Here is a 25,009-nt window from a genome sequence, read left to right on the forward strand (position 1 = left end):
CTATCCCAACAACGTCCCAGTTCTGATCCCAAGGCTGAATTCCCAACTCCCACCCACCCATCCAGCCAGCCATGCACCCATTTTCTGCATTTTCAGGTCACAAGACTCTGATGAAGGCCACCTCAGCCTTTTCCCCGAAAAAAAAGCTGCCCTTTATTGTGAAAAACTTCACTTTTGCACAACACTGCAGACCCAGCCAAGATGGTCCTGCAAGACAAGGTGAAACAAACATACAAAGCCCATATGGATGTAAATTGGTTCATCTAAACAAATTCCTACCACGAAATCCTGATCCTCAATCTCAGCACCGATGAAAAAAGAGGATACAGTTCCCTCCTCCAAGGTCCCTCTCTGCCCCTGCTCCCCGTGGGCTCCTCTCCATGGCTGCAGCTGCGGCCCGGGGCCTGCTCCTGCGGGGGCTCTCCACAGGCCGCAGCCTCCTCCAGGCCACAGCCACCTGCTCCACCGGGGGCTCCTCCACCCACAGGGGCGCTGCAGCGTGGAAATCTGCTCCATGGGGGACCCATGGGTGCAGGGGGACAGCCTGCTCCACCGGGGGCCTCTCCCTGCACAGCCCGCAGGGGAACTGCTGCTGCCTCCTGCCCTCCTGCTGCACTCACCTGGGGGGCTGCAGGGCTGCTTCTCCTCTCTTTCTCCCTGTGAAACAGCTTTTTGTTGTTATTTTTGTTCTCCTTTCTTCAATATGCTCTCCCAGAGGAACAAGCGACATCGTTTCTTGGCTTGGCTCTGGCCAGCAGTGGAGCCGTTATCTAACGGGGAGCAGCTTCTAGATTCTTCTCACGGAAGCCACCAAAGGGAGGACAGACCAAATGATTGCAAATTGATATCCACGTGACAGCAAAATGGAGTCAAAGGATAAATTGTGCTATTCAGACTAAAAATGTGTAACATGCAGCTACATATATCTAACCTTTGCACCTAAGTGCTGTTAACCATCCCAGGCATTTGTTGTTCACATGGTGAATAAGTGCTGTTTTGGATTTACAGAGATAATCTGTAGATTTGGTTCCAAAGGGGTTAAAATTCAGGCAAGGCAGTGAGAGCTTTGTGGGCTGCAGGAGAACCAAAATGCAGGAACTGTCAGGGCTCATCCTCACCCGTGACCAACTCTCATTTGGTCTTCTTTGGAGAGAAAGCCAAGCCAGCCAGATGGCTTCCACTACTTCTATGGGAGTGACATTGGGATTGATCTTTAAAATGAAATGAAGCAGAAGGCTGTGGGTTCTCCAACCTTCAAGATATGCAGCACTTGGCTGGGAAGGTTTCTTACGTTCCTATGGATTTGAAGAATTAGGGCTGAAAGAAGCAGCAGGAGCCTAGGGCCATATTCTGTCATCTCTATGGAAACTCCTGACGGGAATTACCTCCCTACTGGTGTCAAACTGCAGGCAGGCAAACGGGTGTGGTCTCCTCTCTGTGCAACTCCCCAATCCATGGTGTCTCTTTGCATGTGTGAAATTGCATGTGTATAGGGGGTGTGGTGGCAGAAGAGTGAAAGCCTCTTCTGATGGGTCCTAAAGCTGTGAGTCTGACCCTTCTGTGACTGTGCTGAAAGCGATCCTGGGGATAGAAGGGAGAGTGATCCAGCTGCACATCATGAGACGGGGAAGAGACGGAGGCTCTGGCGTGCACTGCTGACTGGTTTGCCTCGGTGGGGTTGGAGTGAGGAAGCTGTACCCTCCTCTGTTAGCACAAAGGAGAGGAGTTATTCCACGCTATTTTTCCTCCTCTGTGTATGAATGGACAGACTGCACAGTTGGTTAAGGCCGTAGCTACTGAAGACAAGAACTCGATTGTCTGCTGCTCTTCAGGCAGAAGGAATCAAGAGACAGGACTGGCTCTGTCTGCATATACATATACATCAGTGCAGGTGGTGCCATGTTAACTTCACTCTTTTGCAAGGTCTTGTTTGCTAACAGCAAGTTATGGCCCCTAGGGATGTTTTACCTTGAGGGAGGGAATGGGGGCACACCAAAACAAGTAGAACAAGCAAAATACTGTGGGGTGGAGCTGACAAAACAACAAACAAACAAACAAACAACAAAAAAACAACTACCACCACAGACCACCCACTAGTGCCGTGCTTTTCATCCTGAAGTGAGGAAAGAGCAGAGCATCCTTGCAGTAACTTCATGCCTCAAAACCCTCCTTTGTCACTCTTCCTGCACTTGTGTAACAGTTGCTTGCAGGTCTGTTTCCTTTCTTATTTCAGGACTGGAAGATGGCTTCATGGACTAAACAGACTTGGCTTGGGGAAGAGTAATTGAATTTATTGCCAACTGATCACAAAGTAGGACAGTGAGAATTTAAAAACTTTAAAACAAACCAACCAACCAACCAACCAACCAACCAACCAAACAGAAAACCACCTCGCCACACTACCTCCATCCCAGGCTAAACCTCAGTCTTGATTCTTCTACCTATTTCCCACAGAGCAGTGGGGGGTGGTTGGAGGATGTTGGGGAATGGAGGTTGCAGGCTCTGCTGCTCCTTCATTGTATTTGGCAATTTTATTGATGGTAGCGCTCCCCACCCCTCCCATCCCCTCTTTTCCCTTCCCTCCACTCCCCTGCCCTCCCCTATGCTCCCTGTTCTTTCTGACCAACAGTATGATAGATTCGGGTGGGTGGTCAGCACGTGGGGCTACGGGGAGAGGACATGTACACAAAGATTTGGCTCCAGATCCAAAATGTCATGTATTTGGCAATTTTATTTATGGTAGCACTCCCCTCCCCTCCCCTCCCCTCCCCTCCCCTCCCCTCCCCTCCCCTCCCCTCCCCTCCCCTCCCCTCCCCTCCCCTCTTTTGCCTCCCCTCCCCACTTTTGCCTCCCCTCCCCTCCCCTCCCCCCCATCCCCTCCCCTCCCCTCCCTTCCCCTCCCGTCTCCTCCCCTCCCCTACCATCAGCTCCCCTATGCTCCCTGTCCCTATACTCTGCTACACTCCCCTCCCCTATACTACCCTACACACTCCTACACTCCCCTCCCCTATCCTACCCTAAACTCCCATTCGCTACACTACCCTACATTACCCTATGCCCCCCTCCCCTACAGTCTCCTACACTCCCCTCCCGTATCCTACCCTACACTCCCCTAAACTCCGATCCCCTACACTACCCTATACTCTCCTATGCTCCCCTCCCCTCTAACACGCTACACTACGCTATGCTACCCTACCCTACCCTACCCTACCCTACCCTACCCTACCCTACCCTACCCTACCCTACCCTACCCTACCCTACCCTACCCTACCCTACCCTATCCTATCCAATCCTATCCTATCCTATCCTATCCTATCCTATCCTATCCTATCCTATCCTATCCTATCCTATCCTATCCTACCCTCCCCCTGCCCTCCCCTCCCCTCCCTTCCTTTTATTCCCTCCCCTTCCCTCCCCTCTTGTCTTCTTCTCTCCTCTCTTCTTTCTTTCGGGTAACTTCAAATCGCTTCAGTCGTTCTCATAGCTCCTATGCCTGGCTGATTCACAGGAACCCATCAGCAGCAACCAGAAGCGCTCCAGCTGCTGTGTCACTGGTCGAGCAACAGTCTCCAACTGGGAATCGCTGACTTCGTTGTGTGGCTCAGACAGGTGCCTTGCAGTTCCACCGTGGCCTGGACGTTTCCTCTTGCTGTGTCCCCACCTACAGCGCAGTTCTGCTTAGAAGCAGCAGCAGGCTTTGGAAGATGTCCCACTCCTTCCATTTTCAGTGGTTTAGCTTGGCTAGCCGGGTGGTGTCTGTCAATAGAAGACAACACCGAGATTTGGGTTAGAAACAGCTAACTGAGTAGTTCCTTTGCACAAGGGCAAGGAATATTTACCCCTTCCTACTGGAGGCTGCAGTGTCAGAGATAATGACGGGTCCTTCCGAGAGCTTTGAAATATCCCTTGGGGATGCTGAGTCCAGAGGACCAGAGCAAACCTGTCTAAAGTACACCGTGGAATCACTCGGAATGACTTCCTAGCAGAAGCATGTGTCTGATACGGCTTCAGCTGGTTGCAGTGTTCTTCTTCACCTCATACCTAAATTCAGATGAGAGATCTCAATGAAGATGGAAAGGTTGAGAAATAGAGAAATCACTGATGTGCTTTGAGAACTTCTAAGGACTGAGTACTGCATCAATCCAATGTTGTAACATTAAGGATTGGTTAGAAAAGCAAACGTTAAAAACAAGGAAAGGGGAAGAACAAGTAGGCTTTCTTAAAGTATCTATTCTATTTAAGGTATCTTTAAAGAAGTAAATAAGTACTGAAATATATATGCAGAGAGAGAGAGAGAGAGAGAGAGAGAGACAGAAACCTAAGAGTCTGCTGTGCAGGTTAGCTTCTTGCTCTCTTTTCTAAAAGTCACAGTGAATGCAGCATCTGTGTGCGTTACAAGCATTACCCTCAGTCCAGCACAGGTACACACGAGAGGTCAGCCTGCAGGTTGCGGAGGCAAAGCAACTGCTCTGGCTGGATGTGAAGAGCCAAGACAGAAGTTGCTGTCAGGGAAAAGATACACAGAGGGGATGAAAAAGACGGAGTGTGCTTCCGACCTTCACAACTTCTAAGCAAGCGGAGATGAGGTTGTGGAAGAAGCAAATAAGCTGTTGATCTAGAAGCAGCCTGAAGATTGTCCTTAAGCAGGGCCTTGCATTCTTCATTTTTACAGCATTGCTTGCCTTCAAGTGCACGACGATGATTTGATGAACTTTCTACCACTACAGAAATGCACCGGATTCTTTCACAAAACTTACGGGTGGTACTTGGCAATATTGGTCAGCATTCACTATTTCCTTCTTCATCTCAATTCTCTTTTGGCCTGTGAAGCTTTCCAGATCAGAGGAGAAGATCCACGGTAATACGGAGCTTTGGATACTGCAAAGGAAACGAAGAATCCTACTGACAACTCTTTTCAACCTCGCCTGCAAGCATCACAGAAAAGAATACCGAAAGAACACCGCTTTATCATGGGAAGCATAAATTGGAGCATAGGTGTCCTATAGCTGAAGCGAGGTGAAGCAGGTTCCACACAAGGTGAAGGAGCACACCCATAAGCATTTCCGTAAAGCCGTGTTTTCAAACAAAGGGTTAAGATTTAGATTTTCTTACAAGTGAAGAATGAAGAAATAAAAGGAAAAGAAAATTACCAGGACATCCAGTTTTCCTCTAGCTTGCTTTGCTTCTTTCCGAATCTGAGTCTGGAGTGACAGTCAGGGAGCAGCGTTGTGCAGAAATGCCAAAGCCTCCCCAGCTTGTTGTACCTTCATCAGCAAGGGCTTTGATACTGCTGCCTCCTCAGCAACATCAGCCATTTCCGAGGAAAGCTGGTGTCCATCAGGTCAAATAGGAATGGGAAATCCCTCTTGCCACAACTTCACACTCACACCAGAGTTGGCAGGACAGGCCGATGGACAGAGAAGCGTCTGGAAGAATGTTAGAAAACAGACTTTAGATTTCCGTCAACCCAGGAAGAATTACTTGCTCATCCCTTCAAAGTGAACTCTGAGTAGAAGGAGGGGATCCCAAGCTGCATTCCTGACATCTATGCTGCAAAGTCATCCAATGGGACATGTTACTGTAGCAGCCTGTTACGAACAGAAACAGGACTTTGAGGTTATGCTGTTGGATTAGAATTAAGCTCAAAGAGTTAGTCCTTTGACGTGTTTTTGTTTGCAAGTGTTTTCACTGCTTCCCAGACAATGTCTCCAGCAAGCTAGCTGCTTGCTTCATTTGTTCTGTTCTGTTCTGTTCTTTTTGATTCTGTTTTGTTTTGTTTTCTCAGCCAGGATTCTTAGAGAAATGAGATTAAAGTGATCATATTGTATGTCCACCCATCCCTCCCTCCCCTTCGCTTGTCCAGAGCTTTTACCTCGTCCAGCAGCTTGAATGAACTCGGTCCTAGGCGCAGTTGTGTCCAAGCCATTCTGTTCCTAGACGTGTTGTGAGAACAGACAGCTAAGTAGTGGGGAGAGGACGTGCTGCTGTCTGCAGTGTGACCTCAGCGCTTACCAAACAGTAGGGAATACACAGAGAAGGGCCGTAGGAGAACTTCAAACCCCAGATACGTTTTATGTGGAAACCAGATTTCCCAAGATAACGCTGGACACAACTGCATAATCAAAAGGGATTCATTTCTTGGTTCATTCAACTCCTAGGTTTTAGTTTTAAAACATGTCTGTCTTGGCTTAAAGCACTCTTCCAATCTCTATTTCCAGTTACTAGGATTTCCTGAAATAGCTCATCCCATTTTTTTCTTTGTACACTCTCCCAGCCTCTTTGTTTTCCTCTCCCCAAGAAACTTAGCACTGCTCTCTTCATACTTGACAACTAGATATGGAGCTGTATCAGCCAGAAGGAAGTTTCCTTCACACTTTCTGCTTCTTACGGTATCTGGGCTCTTACCTTTACACTTACTCACCCTTCCTACATTAGCACAAAGAAAGTGTTTTGGAGATCTGATGTCTTGTTTTCCAGAAACTGCCCTGAATCACCTTTACGAGAGCTGTCCCACGCTGCGAGCACAAGTCTTGCAGTCTGGCCAGATATTTGCCTTCTAAGTCAATAACCAAATCTGTTACAAAGGTAAGAACATGTAATGAATGGAAAGGAAATCCTTTTATTTTCATCGCAGTTCACTTTTTTTAGTTAAGTTAAGAACATGTAATTAATGGAAAGGAAATCCTTTTATCCTTTTATTTTGATCCAAATTCACTTTTTTTTTTTTTTTTTTTTTTTTTTTCTAGACCAAGAATCAATCGTGGAGAACCACCAAAACTCAGGTGAGAAATGAAATGACAAATGTTAAGGTCAGGCAGCTTGCCCACTGCCATTGCTACCCTGAAAGCAGATGGAGTGCATCTTCATACGCCACAGCCTGAGACACTAGTCGACAGGCCAGCCCGTGTGAGGAAGTCCATTGCTGTCCTGAATTTTAACATGACAGGGGGACTCTTAAGCCTCTTGTTTATGCTTTAGTACTTGCGGTCTATGGGAGGACCACAGCACACTCTTCTCTGTCTCCCCTTATTTGTTGATCGTCTGTAGGAAGAAGAGAACGTGCAGAGGCCCTCACCCGTACATTGGGTCTGTTCTCACTCTGTGCAGCTCCATCATTGAGCAAAGTACCAATCTTGAGGCTTCTGTAAGGACTTGACACAAACTACAGAATACTACAATGAAGCATTCACAACAAAACCACATTTTTTTCCTCAGCCAAGCATCAAAACACTTACAGAAGGGCATGGTCCCTCTCTGTGCACCTCAAGGGGAGATCCACAACTCCTCACGTGGTTTCATCGCATCCAGCACCCTTCTCTGTGCCTCCCAGCTAAACGTGCACAGAGGCAGCTGTTGCCAAAGTGCTGTGGTGACACAATTCAGTTCTGTTTCTGAAGTCATCACCGCAGGCGCCTCCCAGTGACGGCACAACACTCTCTGTTGCTAATGCGTCTGTCTCAGAAACAGCTAGGGAAGTACCACTATGCCCAAACTGACTTGAATTAGAGTAGTTCCCAAATTATTCTCTGCTCCCCTACATCTGTGGAAGGTGGGTGATCAATCTTTTCCTTGAGAAAGGACTACAGAGCAAAAGAGCTTGATTCTGAGATGTTGCCCGTCCTTGTAGAGCAGTTCACCTTTGATTTCCATGTAAGAAAAAAGAAGGTGAAATCAACAATTCCCTTCCTCTGAGCTGGGAATAGGAAAGAAGCCCAATTCTCCAGGAAGCCTTCAAAAGGAAACTCTGCATTTCTTTGTTAAACACCTTGTTTAATTTCTTGAAAGAAATCTTTCCCAGGACTTTGCAACTGCGGTGGTTCAAAGCGGGTGGGCAGCCGAGTTCCACCACAGCCGCTCTCTCACTCCCCCTCCTCAAAGGGAAAGGGGGAGAAAATATTATGCAAAGGGCTCCAGGGCTGAGATAAGGACAGGGCGATGGCTCAACAAGTATCGTGACGGGCAAAGCAGACTCAGCAGAGTGACCCTCAGGGTCCCTCCCTGCCCCTGCTCCCCGTGGGGTCCCTCCCACGGGATGCCATCCTTCCCCAGCTGATCCCACACGGGCTGCCCACAGGCAGCAGCTCCTCAAGCACTGCTCCCAAACGGCTCCGTCCCACGGGCTCCATCCATCCATCCCCCAGGAGCAAACTGCTCCAGCACGGGTCCCCCACGGCTGGGCGGCAGCTCCCCCCAGCCCCCCTGCTCCTGCGGGGGCTCTTCTCCACGGGGGGGCTGCAGCTGCGGCCCGGGGCCTGCTCCTGCGGGGGCTCTCCACAGGCCGCAGACTCCTCCAGGCCACAGCCACCTGCTCCACCGGGGGCTCCTCCACCCACAGGGGGGCAGCAGCGTGGAGATCTGCTCCATGGGGGACCCATGGGTGCAGGGGGACAGCCTGCTCCACCGGGGGCCTCTCCCTGCACAGGCTGCAGGGGAACTGCTGCTGTGAGCCTGGAGCACCTCCTGCCTCCTGCTGCACTCACCTTGGGGGCTGCAGGGCTGCTTCTCACTCCTTGCTCTTCCAGCTTCTGTTGTGCAGCAGTATTTCCCCCTTCTTCCATCTGCTCTCCCAGAGGTGCAAACAACATCGCTTATTGGCTCAGCTCTGGCAAGCGCCGGGGCCCTTTTGGAGCTATCTGGAGCTGGCTGTTGTCTGGACTGTTCTCACAGACGCCATCCCTGCAAGCCCCTGCTACCAAACCCTTGCCACGTAAATCCGATCGAAGTGTATGCAGCAATTACAAAGCCGCTGTGCTTTGGGCTGTCATGATCCTCCTGCAAGTGCAGGGGAGGTGCAGGGTTGCTTTGCATTTCCAAAAGGAGGAAGAAAGCCTCCAACCCCACTGGACCTCAGCCACTTGCAGGATGCAAGCAACGCTCCCCACTTTCAGTTATCTCCCTCCCATGCACACAGTGGGAGCAAGGTTGAACAAGCACATTTTTGAAAATGTTTATCTTAATGAAGAATAAAAGAAGTCTACAACACCCAATCCCTCTGTGCACCCAAGGCAAAAATCGTGGACTATTCTGCCTCAACACTATTTTCAGACCCAATTTGTCAAGTCATCTAGCAGAGGATTTCTCTCTTGTTCACTCACTAGCTTAGTAGAGCACCAGTTTACATAGGTGCTGGAGCAGATTCCTCAACCATCTGAAGGGACTTGATCCCAGAAAAGTTCAAAACTGCAGATGACTCATGATTTTGTGGTGAAGCATCTATTAAATGAGAGCTGTTCCGCTTAGGGCACAGTGAGACAATGTGAGAAGAACCCTGTATCTCACTGATTGAGGCTTTATAACTCTACAGAATTGTCAGTCAACAATAAATGGAAAGTGCGGGAGATATGTTCTTTCTTCCTCCTTTCCCTGCCATACATTAGCAGAGAGATTGTGGTGGGATATAGGTTCAGAGCCTCACAGAAGAAGGATTTGAACCCAGGCTCTCCACAGTCTGCACCACTGCCTTCCTGACGGCTTTTGACTATTTTAATTAATTTTATTTTATTTTATTTTATTTTATTTTATTTTATTTTATTTTATTTTATTTTATTTTATTTTATTTTATTTTATTTTATTTTATTGTATTGTATTGTATTGTATTTTATTTTATTTACTTTATTAGTATTATTCTTCTTATTTTTCCGGATGGTGTCTAAGTCTTGGGGGGGAAGAACCAACTGTGGGAGGAGGGAATGCTACTACCGTCTGTGACAGTGGTGATTTCTGGACAGTGTTAGCAACAGAGCTTCTGCAGAGAAGAGAAAATGCCAGGCAGTCTCTCTTGGTATTCCATGTACTGAGTACTGAGTGCAGTTTTGGGCTCCACAGTATAAGAAAAAGTATAAGAACAAACCAGTGCACTGTGATAAAGAGAGTTTAATAGGGTACAAAAGGAATAAAAACAAACAAAATAAGAAATGAGAATATTGATAATTTATAATGTATCATAGAATCATAGAAGCATAGAATATCCTGAGTTGGAAGGGACCCTTAAGGATCATCAAGTCCAACTCTTGACACCGCACAGGTCTACCCAAAAGTTCAGAGCATGTGACTAAGTGCACAGTCCAATCTCTTCTTAAATTCAGACAGGCTCGGTGCAGTGACCACTTCCCTGGGGAGCCCGTTCCAGTGTGCAACCACCGTCTCTGTGAAGAACCCCCTCCTTATGTCAAGCCTAAATTTCCCCTGCCTCAGCTTAACCCCGTTCCCGTGGGTCCTGTCGCTGGTGTTAATGGAGAAAAGGTCTCCTGCCTCTCGACACCCCCTTACGAGTATAAAATATAGAAATATTGTTTAATTAATAATATTAAATACTTATCATTTTATAATAATGAAACAATGCCATACTGTACAACACAGTCAATCAAGTGGATTTAATTAAATAAATAATAAATCCCAGGAAATTAAATACAATTTTAAAATGTAAATTTAATACAAATAAAACCCATTTTTCCCATCCCAATGAGTTCCTATCCCCATCATCACTTCCCATCCCACTGATCATTTCCTATCCCAATAACCTCCCAGTTCTGATCCCAAGGCTGAATTCCCAACTCCCACCCAGCCATCCATCCAGCCATGCACCCATTTTCTGCCGTCCGTGCTGGCCATGCCCACATCCATGCCCGGCCTGAGCATGGGCAGCGGGAGCGGGCTGCATGAAATAACTGAACATGAAATTATGAAATAACATGAAATAATAAATAAGGTAACTTAATTGTTGCTGTTGCTGGCGCTGGGCTGAGCTCTGGGGCGCTGGGCTCGCCAGCAGGGCCGCAGCCCCGGGAGGAGCGGGAGCCGGCTGCTGGACCTGCCATGGTGGCTGGAGAGTGGGGCGGTTGCTTGGGGAACACGGGCAACGGGGGTTCCGTCCCAACGGCTGACCAGCCCCTCGCCGACATCTTGGGGAGGACTGCAGGCTTTGGAGCCAAGCAGGCTGCCCAGCGCAAGACTTGGCCATCCCCAGCAGGCTTTCCCTCCCACGCAGCACTTGCCATGCCCAGGACGCTTCCACACCACCACTTGCCCGGCCCAAGGCTTGCCCAGCCCAGGACCAGCTTCTCGGCCTCAGCGGCAGTGCCCATCCTTGCCATTTCACCGCATGGCACATTCCCAGCAACCCAGACGAAATCTGCCCCATCAACACGAAGCGTTTCTTCAGCCAAAGAGACCTCGTCCCAAAGAATTCCCCTCTCTTGGAGGACTTCTCCAAGCACTTCCTTCCCCAGGGAATGGTACCCACCCCATTCAAGACTTCCCATCCCAAGGCTTTTGCTTCCCAGGGATTTCCTTCCTAGGGAACATTGCCCATTTCCTAGCCCAATGGCTTCCCACCCCAAAGAAGTCTTCCCATGCTGTAGCCCCGAAATGCCCCCAGAGGGCACCTGGCAGCTACTGGGAAGGAAATGAGCTCTGTCATGGTGAGCTAGCCGCTCAAGGCCCTGCTCTTTGGCCCAGGTGTCTGTGAGGCGGTGTTGGCAAGGAGTCCTGTTGTGAACATAAGAACATAACGTAACAGAAGAACATAAAATCACATCAGAGAGAAAAAAATGTAGAATAACAGAACGCGACATAAGAACATCAAACAAAGACAACTCTCATGATGTGGTCTGATAGGATGGAGGAGAAAGCAGAAATCCAGCAATGCTGTCTTTCCTACTCCTCAAAACCAATTCCGTTGACAACTGGGAATGCTTCCAGCTGGAAAAAAATGCCAGAATGAAGTGGAGGACTCCTTGCCATCACTGTGTTTCTGGAGCACACCTCTACCTTTCTGTCCAACAGGGGGTTCTTCTTGGGAGATAATTGCCCAACATGAAAAAACACAACCAAAGCCAGAGGACCCATCTCCGCAACAACACGATAAATAGAAAAGACATCTCTAGATGCAGACCCCAGAGCTCCAATTCACTATGTCCCACTAGTGGAAGTTTTTTTTTAGGCTTTGTTTTTAAGGCCACTGGCTGCCTCCTCCCTTATGCTGCCCATTCTCCCTGTTGTCCTGTCTTCTTTCTCCTGCATTGCTTCCTTTCCTTGGTGGACCTTGCTGAGCTCTTTGATGTTTTGTTGTATATATATGTATGAAGACATAAACCTGTTAGAGAGTGTCGAAAGAAGGGCAACAAACAAGAGGGTCTCTTTTAACAGGGGGATTGAGGTTTGTGGCAAGGTTTTGGTAGCAATTTAGGGGCTGCACTGTGCTGGACACAGCAACAGACGCACCATAAGCCAAAGTCAGACAATAAACCAAGTTGTGTTCACGTGTGGTTTACTGTGGTTTACGTGTGGTTTACGTATATAAGAAAGTTTTCGCCTATTGGTGAGTATACTGCAGATTTGCTGCATTGTTCTAAATTAAATAGCAAGATAAGTGATGGCATCGTAGGCTGGGAAAATATTTCTAGAGTATTAGCGCATTTTGAGCATCATTTTAACTGTTTATGCAAACATGAAGATTATTAAAATCAGTGTTTATTTATGTCTGTATGTAAACAGGTGATCATGTTGTATAGCATGCAGTAAATGGTTTGTGAATGCTGCTTGAAGAATGAAAAGAGTAAGTCAGCTCCACAAGGAATAAATGAATTTTGTTTATTTGTGCAATGCAGAGATTAGAATTAGACCAACAGCATGGAACCAAAGTCTTGCTCTGTGCCTTTTATCTGTAGGACAGTTCATGGAGGCTTCAGCAGCCCTATCTGTTTTCTAGCACTCTGAAATGTCCTCTTGGTGCTGCACCCAGTTGAAAGCCTGCACTGATTGTGATGAACTTTCCTAACAGGAGGCACGGGTCCTTCGTCGGACGCTGGCTGGGGATGTATGCTGCGATGTGGGCAGATGATGCTGGCCCAAGCATTGATCTGCAGACACTTAGGGAGAGGTGAGTGCTGGTCCTGAGGGAACTTCGGTATTGTCTGCAGACGCTTCTTCGTAAGTACTCCATTAAAAGCACAAACCCTGAATTTATTAGTGAGACTTTCTTTGATGCCCTGGTAACAGTTCCTAATGAATCAATTCATATTCAGCTGGGTGAAATCATCCCAGCCTGAAGCAGAGAAATAGGCATAGAAGGAGAACAAATGGGGAATCCTGTCGCCATTATTTTATAAACCTTTTAGTGTAACACCCAAGTTGAGGCCAAGGGAAAACCTGCCACCGTGGGACAGTGCTCTTACCCTTCTCTTCACTACTCGCTTGTCAGCAGCACGAGGTCCAAACCCCCCTGGTGCAAGCTCTTAAGCATGCATGTCACATCCCAGGATGCTGCCAGTGGAGTGTTTGGACTTTCTGTATGGATCTTATGTTGTTATTTAATGGGTGCTTAGAAATCCAACAAGGTCTAAACACAGCCTGTACTTTTAAATAATCTTGGAAGCTCATAGATACTGGAATGGCTATCAACACGCAGCATGATCCGTCAGAATATGTTTGCAGTTGATGTTTTTGTTTTGTTTTATTTTCCCTGTTTTTACAATCTAGCCTATGATGATAAAGGGCAGCTTGATGATAAATAACAAGCTTGGAATTCTAGGAGCTCTACACAAAATGTAAATATTCGAGATGAATTGAAATGTCTTTTAACATCTCATTATAAAGCTTTCTGCTGTCTAGACATTTGATCAGTGTAATGAAAACGTCACCATTTTTTATTCTATATCAATTTTTCCTTTCAGATTGGCAATGGGAAAAACACAAAAAACAACCAGAAGAATATCACAGAATCCTACGATGCTTTCTCAACAGGAAGGCTTGCTGTTATTCAATCCACCAGATGGGTAAGAACAAACATAAACTTTCAGGTTTTTTCCACTGAAATTTCTACTGTGTTGAATCACTAATTTGCAGTATGTTAATTCATAATTTTAAAAAGTGGATGTGAAGACAATGTGTATGCTTATACAAAAATAAAAAGGTATGCAGATGGGCGCAAAGACTAGTAGTACAGAAACATTCCCTGAGACCTAAATAAAGCCATGTACTAGAATCTAGCTCTTGATAAACTCTGTAAGCCTTGGGTACCAGAGTCAGTAATGTTAGAATAGACAGTCTTGTAGCTTATTGCTGTAATTTGTAATAAGGGGCACTAACATTTGTTAACTTGTAATTCTCATTATAGTTTAGAAGCCTTTAGTTTATTAAAGAAACTGGCACTCCCTAAGTTTTGAAAAGAGCATAGATTGAGAAAATAAGTGTTATTGCTAAATACAGATTGCAGTTACTCTAGAATGTTTGACAGTCACGGTATTTACTGTATATTGTTCCCACATTCTTTATGGTCTCATTTTTCTTTGATTTTGTGTACGTGTGTCTTTTTTTCACTATGAAAACAGCACAGGTGGGTGTTGGAGAGGGGAAGTCAATTGGAGAATGGTTTGGACCAAATACAGTTGCTCAAGTACTAAAGTAAGTGAGATCATACCAGTCTCATTCAGAACGTACTCCCCTGAGGCAGCCAAGACAAGGCCCAGGCAGAGTTTTGAAGGCTGCATCTCCCCCTGTCCCACAGTCAGGAATGTACTTGCCATCTCTTTACAAGTGCAGCATGGAATGTCATGCCACAGCTCGGTGTGCAGGTACTGAGTTGGGAATGGGTGACCTCTAAATTTTAATAAAGGAAGAGCCTGAGGAGAAGAAACTGCAGGAAGGTCTCCTGCTATGCCGTCTGCATGCCCTCACCAGTCACACCACAGATGTATATTCCTTTCTGCACAGTGGCACAGCTCTGGCAGGTCGAGAGTGCCACCGTGTAGGTCGGAGTGGTGGCGTGAAACATCAGAGAGAAGCCATCTCGGCTGAGGAGGGAACTGAGCTGCAATTCCTCCCTTTCTGAGCAGCAGTTCTGCCAGCAAGGCTACTGGATAAAGATGGGCAGCTCCTCATAGTCTGGGAGCCACACTGAAAGGAACTGAGGCTGCTCAGTTCTCCAGGGGTACGTGGAGGTGTCTTACCTCAGGCAGGGGCTAGGCTACAGGTCCTGCGAGCTCAGCAGCAAGTCTTTGACACCCTGGAACAGGCACATGATCTGAAGAGGGAGGGGAGCTGAAGCATGCCCTGGACTCCAGATCTTTCATGGCCAAGTTTTTCATGGTGAAACGCTCACCCCCATTTCTTTCTGGCTTATTTGAAACAGCTAATTCTGCCAGTGCAGCTTAAGAGCTTAGCTCCCTTCCCCAAAGGTTTGGATTTTGCAGAAGTGGACATAAAACTGTGTGCTGCTGTCTCCCACTGAAGTTTTGGTGCCCCAAACCCTTAGCTGATTTAGCTTTTAATGCCCCATTTCTGCTGTGCACGCAGGCTCAGGCAGAAGTAATTCCACTGAATTCAGTGGGATTTCTTAAGCAAAAAGTAATCTGCAAAACTGGCATAGGAATTTTTTTCTTTTCCAGATGAGAAAAGACACAATTGGGCAAGAACCCATTGCAGAGACTGTCGAGTGCAATAAAAAGTAATAAACTTGATGTAGTTGGACTGTTACTGTCACTGCACTTAGCCGTAAGACAAAACAGTTTGCACATGGTGCAGCGCATATGTTTTTCCTGGTACCACTCAGTACCTATTTTTCTAAAGATATTAAACATTTAATGTTTAAAGTTTTCTTTTTTTTTACATGGAGACTTTAAAAAATGCAGAAAGGATGTTTTTTCTTAAGAAAAAAAAAATAAATAAATGGTTCTGAGTGTAAAGCTACCCTTTTGATCCAACTAGTTTATATTAATTAGTACCTTAATGTTTTCTAGGAAGCTTGCTTTATTTGATGAATGGAATTCATTAGCAGTTTCTGTATCTGTGGGCAATACGGTGGTCATTGAAGACATCAGTAAGTGACACCTCATCAGTTTTCTGGTAACAGTTTCTGATTTGACTCCATTTGCCAGCATGTATCTAAACATGAACAAATACTTAGGGGGCCATGGCTTTGTCTTGCAAGGGTAAGAAGAGGGAAGAAGGACATACAAACTCAGTTGTGTTTTTTTGATCCCTGATGCCAACTCCATGCTCACATCACTGGATGTGAAGAGCTCCTTGAAGAATTTCTACTGTCATCATTTCTGCCATTTCATTTCTCTGTCGTTTTATAGGCAAAGCTTGACAGTATTAATAACATTAATAGTACATGTCACTGCAGTCTTAAATTGTCATCCCCCAATCATTTATCTAACGTCTCACTTGGACGTGCCAGCACATACTGTCTGCTAGAATTACTTCTACTAAATAGCTGTAATTGCCATGCCCGGCTCGTTTTGTCTTGGGTGCCCTATAAAGATCCCTGGCAAACTAGCTTAATTCACTACTGAGAGGAAGATCTGCTTTGTGTTCCTCTGTGCGTTGACTGATTTCTAGTTTTATTCCCGCAGAAAAAATGTGCCGGTCCCCTCCTCAGAGCAGCAGCGCGTCCCACAGCAGTGCACATTTGCACAGAAGTGCTCTTGGCCGAAGCAAGAACGCAGGAGGACTCTGCACAGGCTGGCAACCCCTCTTGCTTATTATACCTCTACGACTAGGGATAAATCACATAAATCCCGTATATATTGATGCATTTAAAGTAAGGTTTTCTTTCAATTCATTGCTCGTTACTGTCAAATAAGTTTGGGTATCTGTGATGTCAGTAAAGAAATGAATTACAATTTCCTTTACTCCTTTTGAACTCCTAGGAATGCTTTAAGATGCCACAGTCTTTGGGAGCATTAGGAGGGAAACCAAATAATGCCTATTATTTCATAGGATTTTTAGGTAAGGAAAAAAGAAACTTATTCCAAATGTGCAGATGATCAAAAGAGAACATTTTTTGAAGGGGAAATAGTAAGGAGTCTAAGCGTGAACCTCTAGAAGTAAAGAAAGATGAGAATAGAATAAAATAAATGAAGAAGCATATCTAAAAGAGTTTAGAAACAGTATGAGATGATCCTTAACAGGAGCAGAAAGTTAACAGCAAAGCTAGGTGTAAAAATAAGTGATGACATCAACAAGAGCAACATACTAAGAATAGCTGATAGCATTTGACAAGTGTATTGGTCAAATGTCACTTTTATTTTCTTGTATTTCAAAACTGTTTCTGATGGCAGTATCTTTTTCACCTTTTGCATACCTTCTGTTATTAAGTATTGCTCTAATTAATTTAAAATGCATTCCTTCAGATTTCACCCCACTTTGGGCCAAAATTTTGCAACCCTATTTTGTCCTTTTGTAAAACCTAACCTGTTTTAGTTAGGCTTTTTTGTTCCAATTTCTGAATGAATGCCTAATGGGATTACAGATTGCATCTGTGAACATCCTGTACCTTTTAATCTGTCAAATGTTAGTGTTTACAACACTTGAGATTTTTTTTAAAAAAAAAAAAAAAAGTACTGGATCTCACATGGAAAAATAAAAGTATGTGACAAAGATAGAACATATCCAACCAAAAAATTACAGTAATAGGTCACAATAGGAAGTTATACTAAATACCCTGTGGGAAACGTTGTGTCTAAACCTTCCGATTCTCTTAAAGAATCCCTAGCTGGAAAGTCTAGATTATACTGACTGCGATGGCAATCTAATTTCTATTTTACAGTTCTGGACCAAGTGCTTATTAATGTCACTTGCTTATTTTTAACATACGGCTTTTACCCATCCAGGCAATGAGCTGATCTATCTGGACCCTCACACCACTCAAAGCTTTGTAGATTCAGAAGAAAATGGCACGGTTGACGATGAGAGTTTCCACTGCCAGGAAGCCCCACATAGAATGAAGATCATGAATTTGGACCCTTCAGTAGCTTTAGTAAGTGTCAGGAAATCTTGAATGCATATACTTTATCTCAAAGTAATGTCTCTCTACATTGGTAAGGGCAGCAATGCATCTCCTTGAACAGAACCAAGATCACAAAGCTGTCTTCTGTGATCAACACATAGTAGTTTGTACATAACTACATGGAGAATCTTAGGGCAAGTGGGGAGCTGTCTGTACTGTAGGGAGCTCGCTTTGTTTTCTTTACTGAGCAGCTTTTACTTCTTTCAAGAGGCATTATAATGGTCAGAGCAAGGAACTGAAACAGGTTTACGTGTTTTATTCTATCACTACTTTATGTTTGGTCACCTCTAGACAAGTTACTTAAACTTACTTTCTATCATAAGTTAAAAATGTTTAAGTGGAATTATTGTATTTCACCCCAAATTACAAATACAAATGTATTATTTGTAATTCACCCAAAATGTCATGGGGGTACTGTGGTATTTGAAAAAATTGGATCTGATCCCATGCCAGTATCCTGTGATTGGGTGATTGGCAGTTGTCACCAGTGGGATGTGTTTCTAAAGCTTTAAACAATCTGTAAAGATACCGGTATCTGTCATTCATTCACATACCTGTTTTTTAATACTGCTGCTTTTTAGAAAGTTTTTTTGTTTTGTTTTGTTTTGTTTTGTTTTAATACTTAACTACGTAACTGTGCAAAATGTGGCATGATGCAACGAGACAGACAAAATCATAATGAAGAGCAAATATTTTCAGTATAGATACCACAATGGAAAAGTTCCTTAGGTGGTCCATCATCTACAAGTTTTCAGCTTCTGCTGATACCTGGACTGTAGGAACTGGGTGGCGCTCCATGGAGGAGCACACAGGAGCTGCTGCTATTTTTTGCTTGACTATTTCTTTAGGGGTTTGCAGGGCCTTGTTCTCCCCGTGGGTTCTCTCCCTAGAGCTGCCACATATTTGGAGTCTTATATCTACTGATCGTACAGGGCATTACTGTATCAGAGGTCAAACCGCCTTACCTGCTGGTACCACATACCTACCATCTGCAAAGGTAAAACTCTGTGTGTTTGTTTTTTCCCCTAAGGGCTTCTTTTGCAAAGAAGAACGTGATTTTGATAACTGGTGTAGTCTTGTACAAAAGGTAAGAGTGGGAACTTAGCATCTCGATTTGTTCTTTATAAAGTCTGGTTTTTATTGTCTGTTTTTTGTAAAATTTTCCTTTGCATTTTCCTTTGTATACAAATTGTATGAGCCATGGAGAAGAATGCATTAAAGCATCAGGGTAAGGCAATACTATTGAATTGCTAATTGGAAATTGTTCAGCACTTTACCAGCCACAAACCCTGCCAGTTGGAAAATGGGTGTAAACATACACACTTGAAGGTGTTACTGGGTGACACTTGCTTTTAACTTCTAATTCTCACTAAATGACTAAGGTTTAACTGCCATATTGTAGTGATGTGTCAATGATTTGCTTCCTGATCCTTTTTTATTGTTTGACATAATAGATTGCGTGTTCTAATTATGACTGTTAGTCCTAGCTATCTTAAAGATCTGATTCTGTAAGTGCTGCAGGCCTCTAGCTCCTGCTGATCTAGGGAGAACAGAAGGTGCTGGCTGCCACAGGAAACAGACTTGAGGATGTTTCTGCATGCAGCTGTTAAGCTAAGCACCAGACGTCTGAATGTAAAGTACCATCAACCTCTAAAGGCATTTATTTAAAAAAAAAAAAAAATCATCTAAGGAAAACAGTTTGTAAATAACTGAAATACAGGACAGAAGGTAACTTCTCTTTGAAGAGGAATAGCGTTTGGCTTCAGGAACACCTTTTTTCCTGACCAAAACCTGTCCTTCAAAATCTGATGCGTTTTTTTTTTTTTTTTTTTCCCCTTTGGAGGAGCTGATAGATCTGTCTTTTGTGCCATTGATCAACAGAAAACTTGAGGAGAGTTCTATGCAAGCAACTTTCTTTTAAAAAGCAGAAAATATTGTACATTCCTAGTGTGCTTGCTACATGTAAACAAAATTACAGGTTTGCAGATATCAAAGCTGATATCAAAAGATGATAAGACTGATAATTTGTAGTACAGTTCAAGAGATCTGTCTTCCAGATGTGTTTGAACTAGGGATGTATTACAGAGACCATGGTGCTTGGATTTCACAGTATGTCTGTATAAAGACTTTTTTTCCTGATGGACATGTGTAATTAAAAAACACTTTCAATTAAGCAGACACGTTTTGTGTTTGAAGCGTCTCCCGAGCCAGCTTTTAAAATGAAAGCATTCTGTCCTCAGGAGATTCTAAAGCAGCAGAGTCTACGGATGTTGGAGCTGGTCCAGAAGTACCCGCCACACTGGCCTCCTTTCATACCTCCAACAAAACCAGAAGTGACAACCACACGAGCAGGTAAGGCACCGATTAAAAGCCTAATTGTGCAATGTTATGTTCCTCGTTAGCAAATAAAAGAATAATCACAGGTAGAATAACTATCCTTTGTGAGTGTCAAGCAATATATAGCAGGCATGTATCCAAACAAGCCATACAATTGCTAGCACAGATTTATTTTTTCACTCTTACAAAGTACTTTTCTGGAATGTGTCTTTCAAAGTTGTTTTTTTTTAAGTGACCAAAATCAGGCATGTCTTTAGAAGCATTTTTTTCTTTATCTTTTTTTACAGAACTCATTGAATCTACTGACAAGCTATTTGAATTGGAAGAAGAATTTGAAATCCTGAGTGTGTGAAGGAAACTGTGGTGACTCTTCTGAGTGTTGAATATATTGGTAATATTATTGCATTGACTTAAACAGCCATGTTAGCCCCGAAGTGCCTGAAATTATGGATAACAGAGCACAGAAATCTAGTAGCATCCAAAACTCCAAGGGCAGTTTAACACACAAGCTTCCCCGGATGGAAAGGCAGTAAGAGCTCTTGTGATAAGATGCTTAAAGGGAATCTTTTTTTAACGTACCTTACCTGGAGACAAACGGGCCTTTGAGATTAAGGCAAAAATACATGTATCACTGGGCACCATGTTTGGAGAAAGGGATAACCCAAATGGATATTTCTTGCTCTCATATAATAATGCAATAGTTTAGTTCTTCAAGCAAAACAGTCTTCAGTTAAGGAGGATGTTTACTTCTGTTCCCTCCTGTGGGCTGCGTCATAGGAAAAATACATTGTCTTGTTTAAAAGATCGACTGGATCAGGAGAAAATTGTTTCCTTGTTAAATATTTTAACATGTATTTGAGCAACCAGACCTTATTACAAAAATGTTTCTGTAAAAGGAACTATGTCTAATGTATACATTTTGCAATAGCCTTCCTGTTTCTGGGAGACCTCAAGAGGAACAGGAGACTCAAATAGTTGATACAGATCACAACCACTGTTATAGTTATGGTATATTTCACCTTGACCTTAAAATTCAAATGATTAAAACTTAGGTTATTTCTTTCCGAGTTAAAACGAGTCAAAGGTGGTTTAACTGTACCTTATTTATTTTAGAATAGATTTACACAAGTTTCTCTGTTACAGCACTTTATCTGTGCATCTAATAAATTTCTTAAGCTTTTCTTAGGTTGTATGCTGCTATGTTTGGTTAATTTGTGTGAACTAAATATAAACCAGGTTATCTTAAAACTTAATATAGAAGCGTACACAGATTACTGAATTGTTGCTTTTTGACTTCTTGCCTTTTGAAATCTGTTTTGGTAGAAGTGCCTTAACCCTACAGGTTTATCAGAACAGCCTGGGCAGTTTTATTTCTAAGGCAGAGAATCTCTCTCTAGCAGCCATAAGAAAAACAGTTCAGAATAAAGAAAGGCAAAGATTTTTAATCCATGCTGAAGTTCCTTTTCACTACCAGACAGTCCCCCTTGTGGTCATTTTGTCATGCTAGTGTAATGAACATGAACTGCAGACTTTCATCTTCACCAATAAATGACAACATAGAGAAATACTGAATATTGTCTCCTCTCACTTGCACCTCTCCATCAGGGCCACTGTTTTTTCAAACAAAAGAGTTAACGAGATCCTATTGCATCTTGTTTAATGTTTATTAACAACAGTTTGGAAACCACACACGTAGAAAAAAAATATCATTTCCTTATTTTATTAAAACATATATAAAACATATAAAAAACATATATAATATATATATATATATTATGTTATGTATGTTATATATATATGTTATGTTATGTATTAATATTATGTATATTATATATATTATATATATATATATATATATTATATATGTGTTGTAAAGCACACAATTCCCTACCAATGACAACAAAAAAATCATCTAATTGAGCATGCAGTTTTCATTAACCTGTTTTTTTGTTTCTTTTTTTTTTTACAAATACCCAACAACACATACACATGTGTTGTGTTGTGTTTTTTTCCATCATTTCTCACTGAAGCAATACCCATCCCCTATCAGATCTGTGTCATTACTCTAATTTTTGTTCCTAATGTACTTGAAAAACTTCTTAACTCTATTGATTGCAACAGTGGATTTTTTTCCCTCCGACCAAATGATTGCAAATTGATATCCACGTGACAGCAAAATGGAGTCAAAGGATAAATTGTGCTATTCAGACTAAAAATGTGTAACATGCAGCTACATATATCTGACCTTTGCACCTAAGTGCTGTTAACCATCCCAGGCATTTGTTGTTCACATGGTGAATAAGTGCTGTTTTGGATTTACAGAGATAATCTGTAGATTTGGTTCCAAAGGGGTTAAAATTCAGGCAAGGCAGTGAGAGCTTTGTGGGCTGCAGGAGAACCAAAATGCAGGAACTGTCAGGGCTCATCCTCACCCGTGACCAACTCTCATTTGGTCTTCTTTGGAGAGAAAGCCAAGCCAGCCAGATGGCTTCCACTACTTCTATGGGAGTGACATTGGGATTGATCTTTAAAATGAAATGAAGCAGAAGGCTGTGGGTTCTCCAGCCTTCAAGATATGCAGCACTTGGCTGGGAAGGTTTCTTACGTTCCTATGGATTTGAAGAATTAGGGCTGAAAGAAGCAGCAGGAGCCTAGGGCCATATTCTGTCATCTCTATGGAAACTCCTGACGGGAATTACCTCCCTACTGGTGTCAAACTGCAGGCAGGCAAACGGGTGTGGTCTCCTCTCTGTGCAACTCCCCAATCCATGGTGTCTCCTTGCATGTGTGAAATTGCATGTGTATAGGGGGTGTGGTGGCAGAAGAGTGAAAGCCTCTTCTGATGGGTCCTAAAGCTGTGAGTCTGACCCTTCTGTGACTGTGCTGAAAGCGATCCTGGGGATAGAAGGGAGAGTGATCCAGCTGCACATCATGAGACGGGGAAGAGACGGAGGCTCTGGCGTGCGCTGCTGACTGGTTTGCCTCGGTGGGGTTGGAGTGAGGAAGCTGTACCCTCCTCTGTTAGCACAAAGGAGAGGAGTTATTCCACGCTATTTTTCCTCCTCTGTGTATGAATGGACAGACTGCACAGTTGGTTAAGGCCGTAGCTACTGAAGACAAGAACTCGATTGTCTGCTGCTCTTCAGGCAGAAGGCAGAAGGAATCAAGAGACAGGACTGGCTCTGTCTGCATACTGCAGTAGACGCACTTTTTTGCATCTTCTGTGCGTGAAAAAGTATGTTTTAATTGATAAGAATCCCAAGGGCCTAGAAATACTGCAGTTTTAGGATAAATCTGGCATAAACTGAGTGTCCTGAGGATTTTGAGTACTCCATTTCCGTGGCCAGACCAACAGAAACTCCAGGGCAATAGTAAACACAACTTTCTCTCTCTTATCCTAAATTTCTCCACTTGTTATCTCCTGACCAGCAATTTACAGGAAAGTTACAGGAAAGTGAGGGAAAATATTTGAACTATTTATACATCAGTGCAGGTGGTGCCATGTTAACTTCACTCTTTTGCAAGGTCTTGTTTGCTAACAGCAAGTTATGGCCCCTAGGGATGTTTTACCTTGAGGGAGGGAATGGGGGCACACCAAAACAAGTAGAACAAGCAAAATACTGTGGGGTGGAGCTGACAAAACAACAAACAAACAAACAAACAACAAAAAAACAACTACCACCACAGACCACCCACTAGTGCCGTGCTTTTCATCCTGAAGTGAGGAAAGAGCAGAGCATCCTTGCAGTAACTTCATGCCTCAAAACCCTCCTTTGTCACTCTTCCTGCACTTGTGTAACAGTTGCTTGCAGGTCTGTTTCCTTTCTTATTTCAGGACTGGAAGATGGCTTCATGGACTAAACAGACTTGGCTTGGGGAAGAGTAATTGAATTTATTGCCAACTGATCACAAAGTAGGACAGTGAGAATTTAAAAACTTTAAAACAAACCAACCAACCAACCAACCAACCAACCAAACAGAAAACCACCTCGCCACACTACCTCCATCCCAGGCTAAACCTCAGTCTTGATTCTTCTACCTATTTCCCACAGAGCAGTGGGGGGTGGTTGGAGGATGTTGGGGAATGGAGGTTGCAGGCTCTGCTGCTCCTTCATTGTATTTGGCAATTTTATTGATGGTAGCGCTCCCCACCCCTCCCATCCCCTCTTTTCCCTTCCCTCCACTCCCCTGCCCTCCCCTATGCTCCCTGTTCTTTCTGACCAACAGTATGATAGATTCGGGTGGGTGGTCAGCACGTGGGGCTACGGGGAGAGGACATGTACACAAAGATTTGGCTCCAGATCCAAAATGTCATGTATTTGGCAATTTTATTTATGGTAGCACTCCCCTCCCCTCCCCTCCCCTCCCCTCCCCTCCCCTCCCCTCCCCTCCCCTCCCCTCCCCTCCCCTCCCCTCCCCTCTTTTGCCTCCCCTCCCCACTTTTGCCTCCCCTCCCCTCCCCTCCCCTCCCCCCCATCCCCTCCCCTCCCCTCCCTTCCCCTCCCGTCTCCTCCCCTCCCCTACCATCAGCTCCCCTATGCTCCCTGTCCCTATACTCTGCTACACTCCCCTCCCCTATACTACCCTACACACTCCTACACTCCCCTCCCCTATCCTACCCTAAACTCCCATTCGCTACACTACCCTACATTACCCTATGCCCCCCTCCCCTACAGTCTCCTACACTCCCCTCCCGTATCCTACCCTACACTCCCCTAAACTCCGATCCCCTACACTACCCTATACTCTCCTATGCTCCCCTCCCCTCTAACACGCTACCCTACCCTACCCTACCCTACCCTACCCTACCCTACCCTACCCTACCCTACCCTACCCTACCCTACCCTACCCTACCCTACCCTACCCTACCCTACCCTACCC

General features: G+C 44.4%; 1 protein-coding gene and 1 long non-coding RNA gene across 2 annotated transcripts; one reads left to right on the plus strand and one right to left on the minus strand.

Moving 5' to 3' along the window:
- Positions 1-4,187: 4,187 nt before the first annotated feature.
- On the minus strand, positions 4,188-6,691 carry LOC137849306 (uncharacterized). Its single transcript, XR_011091849.1, has 3 exons — positions 6,495-6,691; positions 5,151-5,426; positions 4,188-4,878 (listed from the first exon to the last, which is right to left on the minus strand). It is a non-coding gene; the product is annotated as an uncharacterized lncRNA (long non-coding RNA).
- A 917-nt stretch (positions 6,692-7,608) lies between these two features.
- On the plus strand, positions 7,609-21,700 carry LOC137849305 (cysteine protease ATG4A-like). Its single transcript, XM_068668835.1, has 12 exons — positions 7,609-7,650; positions 12,211-12,319; positions 12,782-12,880; positions 13,674-13,775; positions 14,331-14,403; positions 15,738-15,817; positions 16,356-16,543; positions 16,653-16,731; positions 17,616-17,761; positions 18,822-18,878; positions 20,032-20,143; positions 20,416-21,700. The coding sequence occupies exons 1-12, from the start codon at positions 7,609-7,611 to the stop codon at positions 20,478-20,480; spliced, it is 1,152 nt and encodes a 383-aa protein (XP_068524936.1). The 3' UTR covers positions 20,481-21,700.
- Positions 21,701-25,009: the final 3,309 nt, after the last annotated feature.

Source organism: Anas acuta, unplaced genomic scaffold (assembly GCF_963932015.1).
Source record: "Anas acuta unplaced genomic scaffold, bAnaAcu1.1 SCAFFOLD_208, whole genome shotgun sequence".
Classification (NCBI taxonomy): Eukaryota; Metazoa; Chordata; class Aves; order Anseriformes; family Anatidae; genus Anas; species Anas acuta.

Coding starts and splice junctions, on each gene's coding strand:
- LOC137849305 (XM_068668835.1), top strand. CDS start 7,609: ATGTTGCCCGTCCTTGTAGAGCAGTTCACCTTTGATTTCCAT. Junction 12,320..12,781: donor AAGAAAGTTTTCGCCTATTG/GTGAGTATACTG, acceptor CTTTCCTAACAG/GAGGCACGGGTCCTTCGTCG. Junction 14,404..15,737: donor ACAGTTGCTCAAGTACTAAA/GTAAGTGAGATC, acceptor AATGTTTTCTAG/GAAGCTTGCTTTATTTGATG.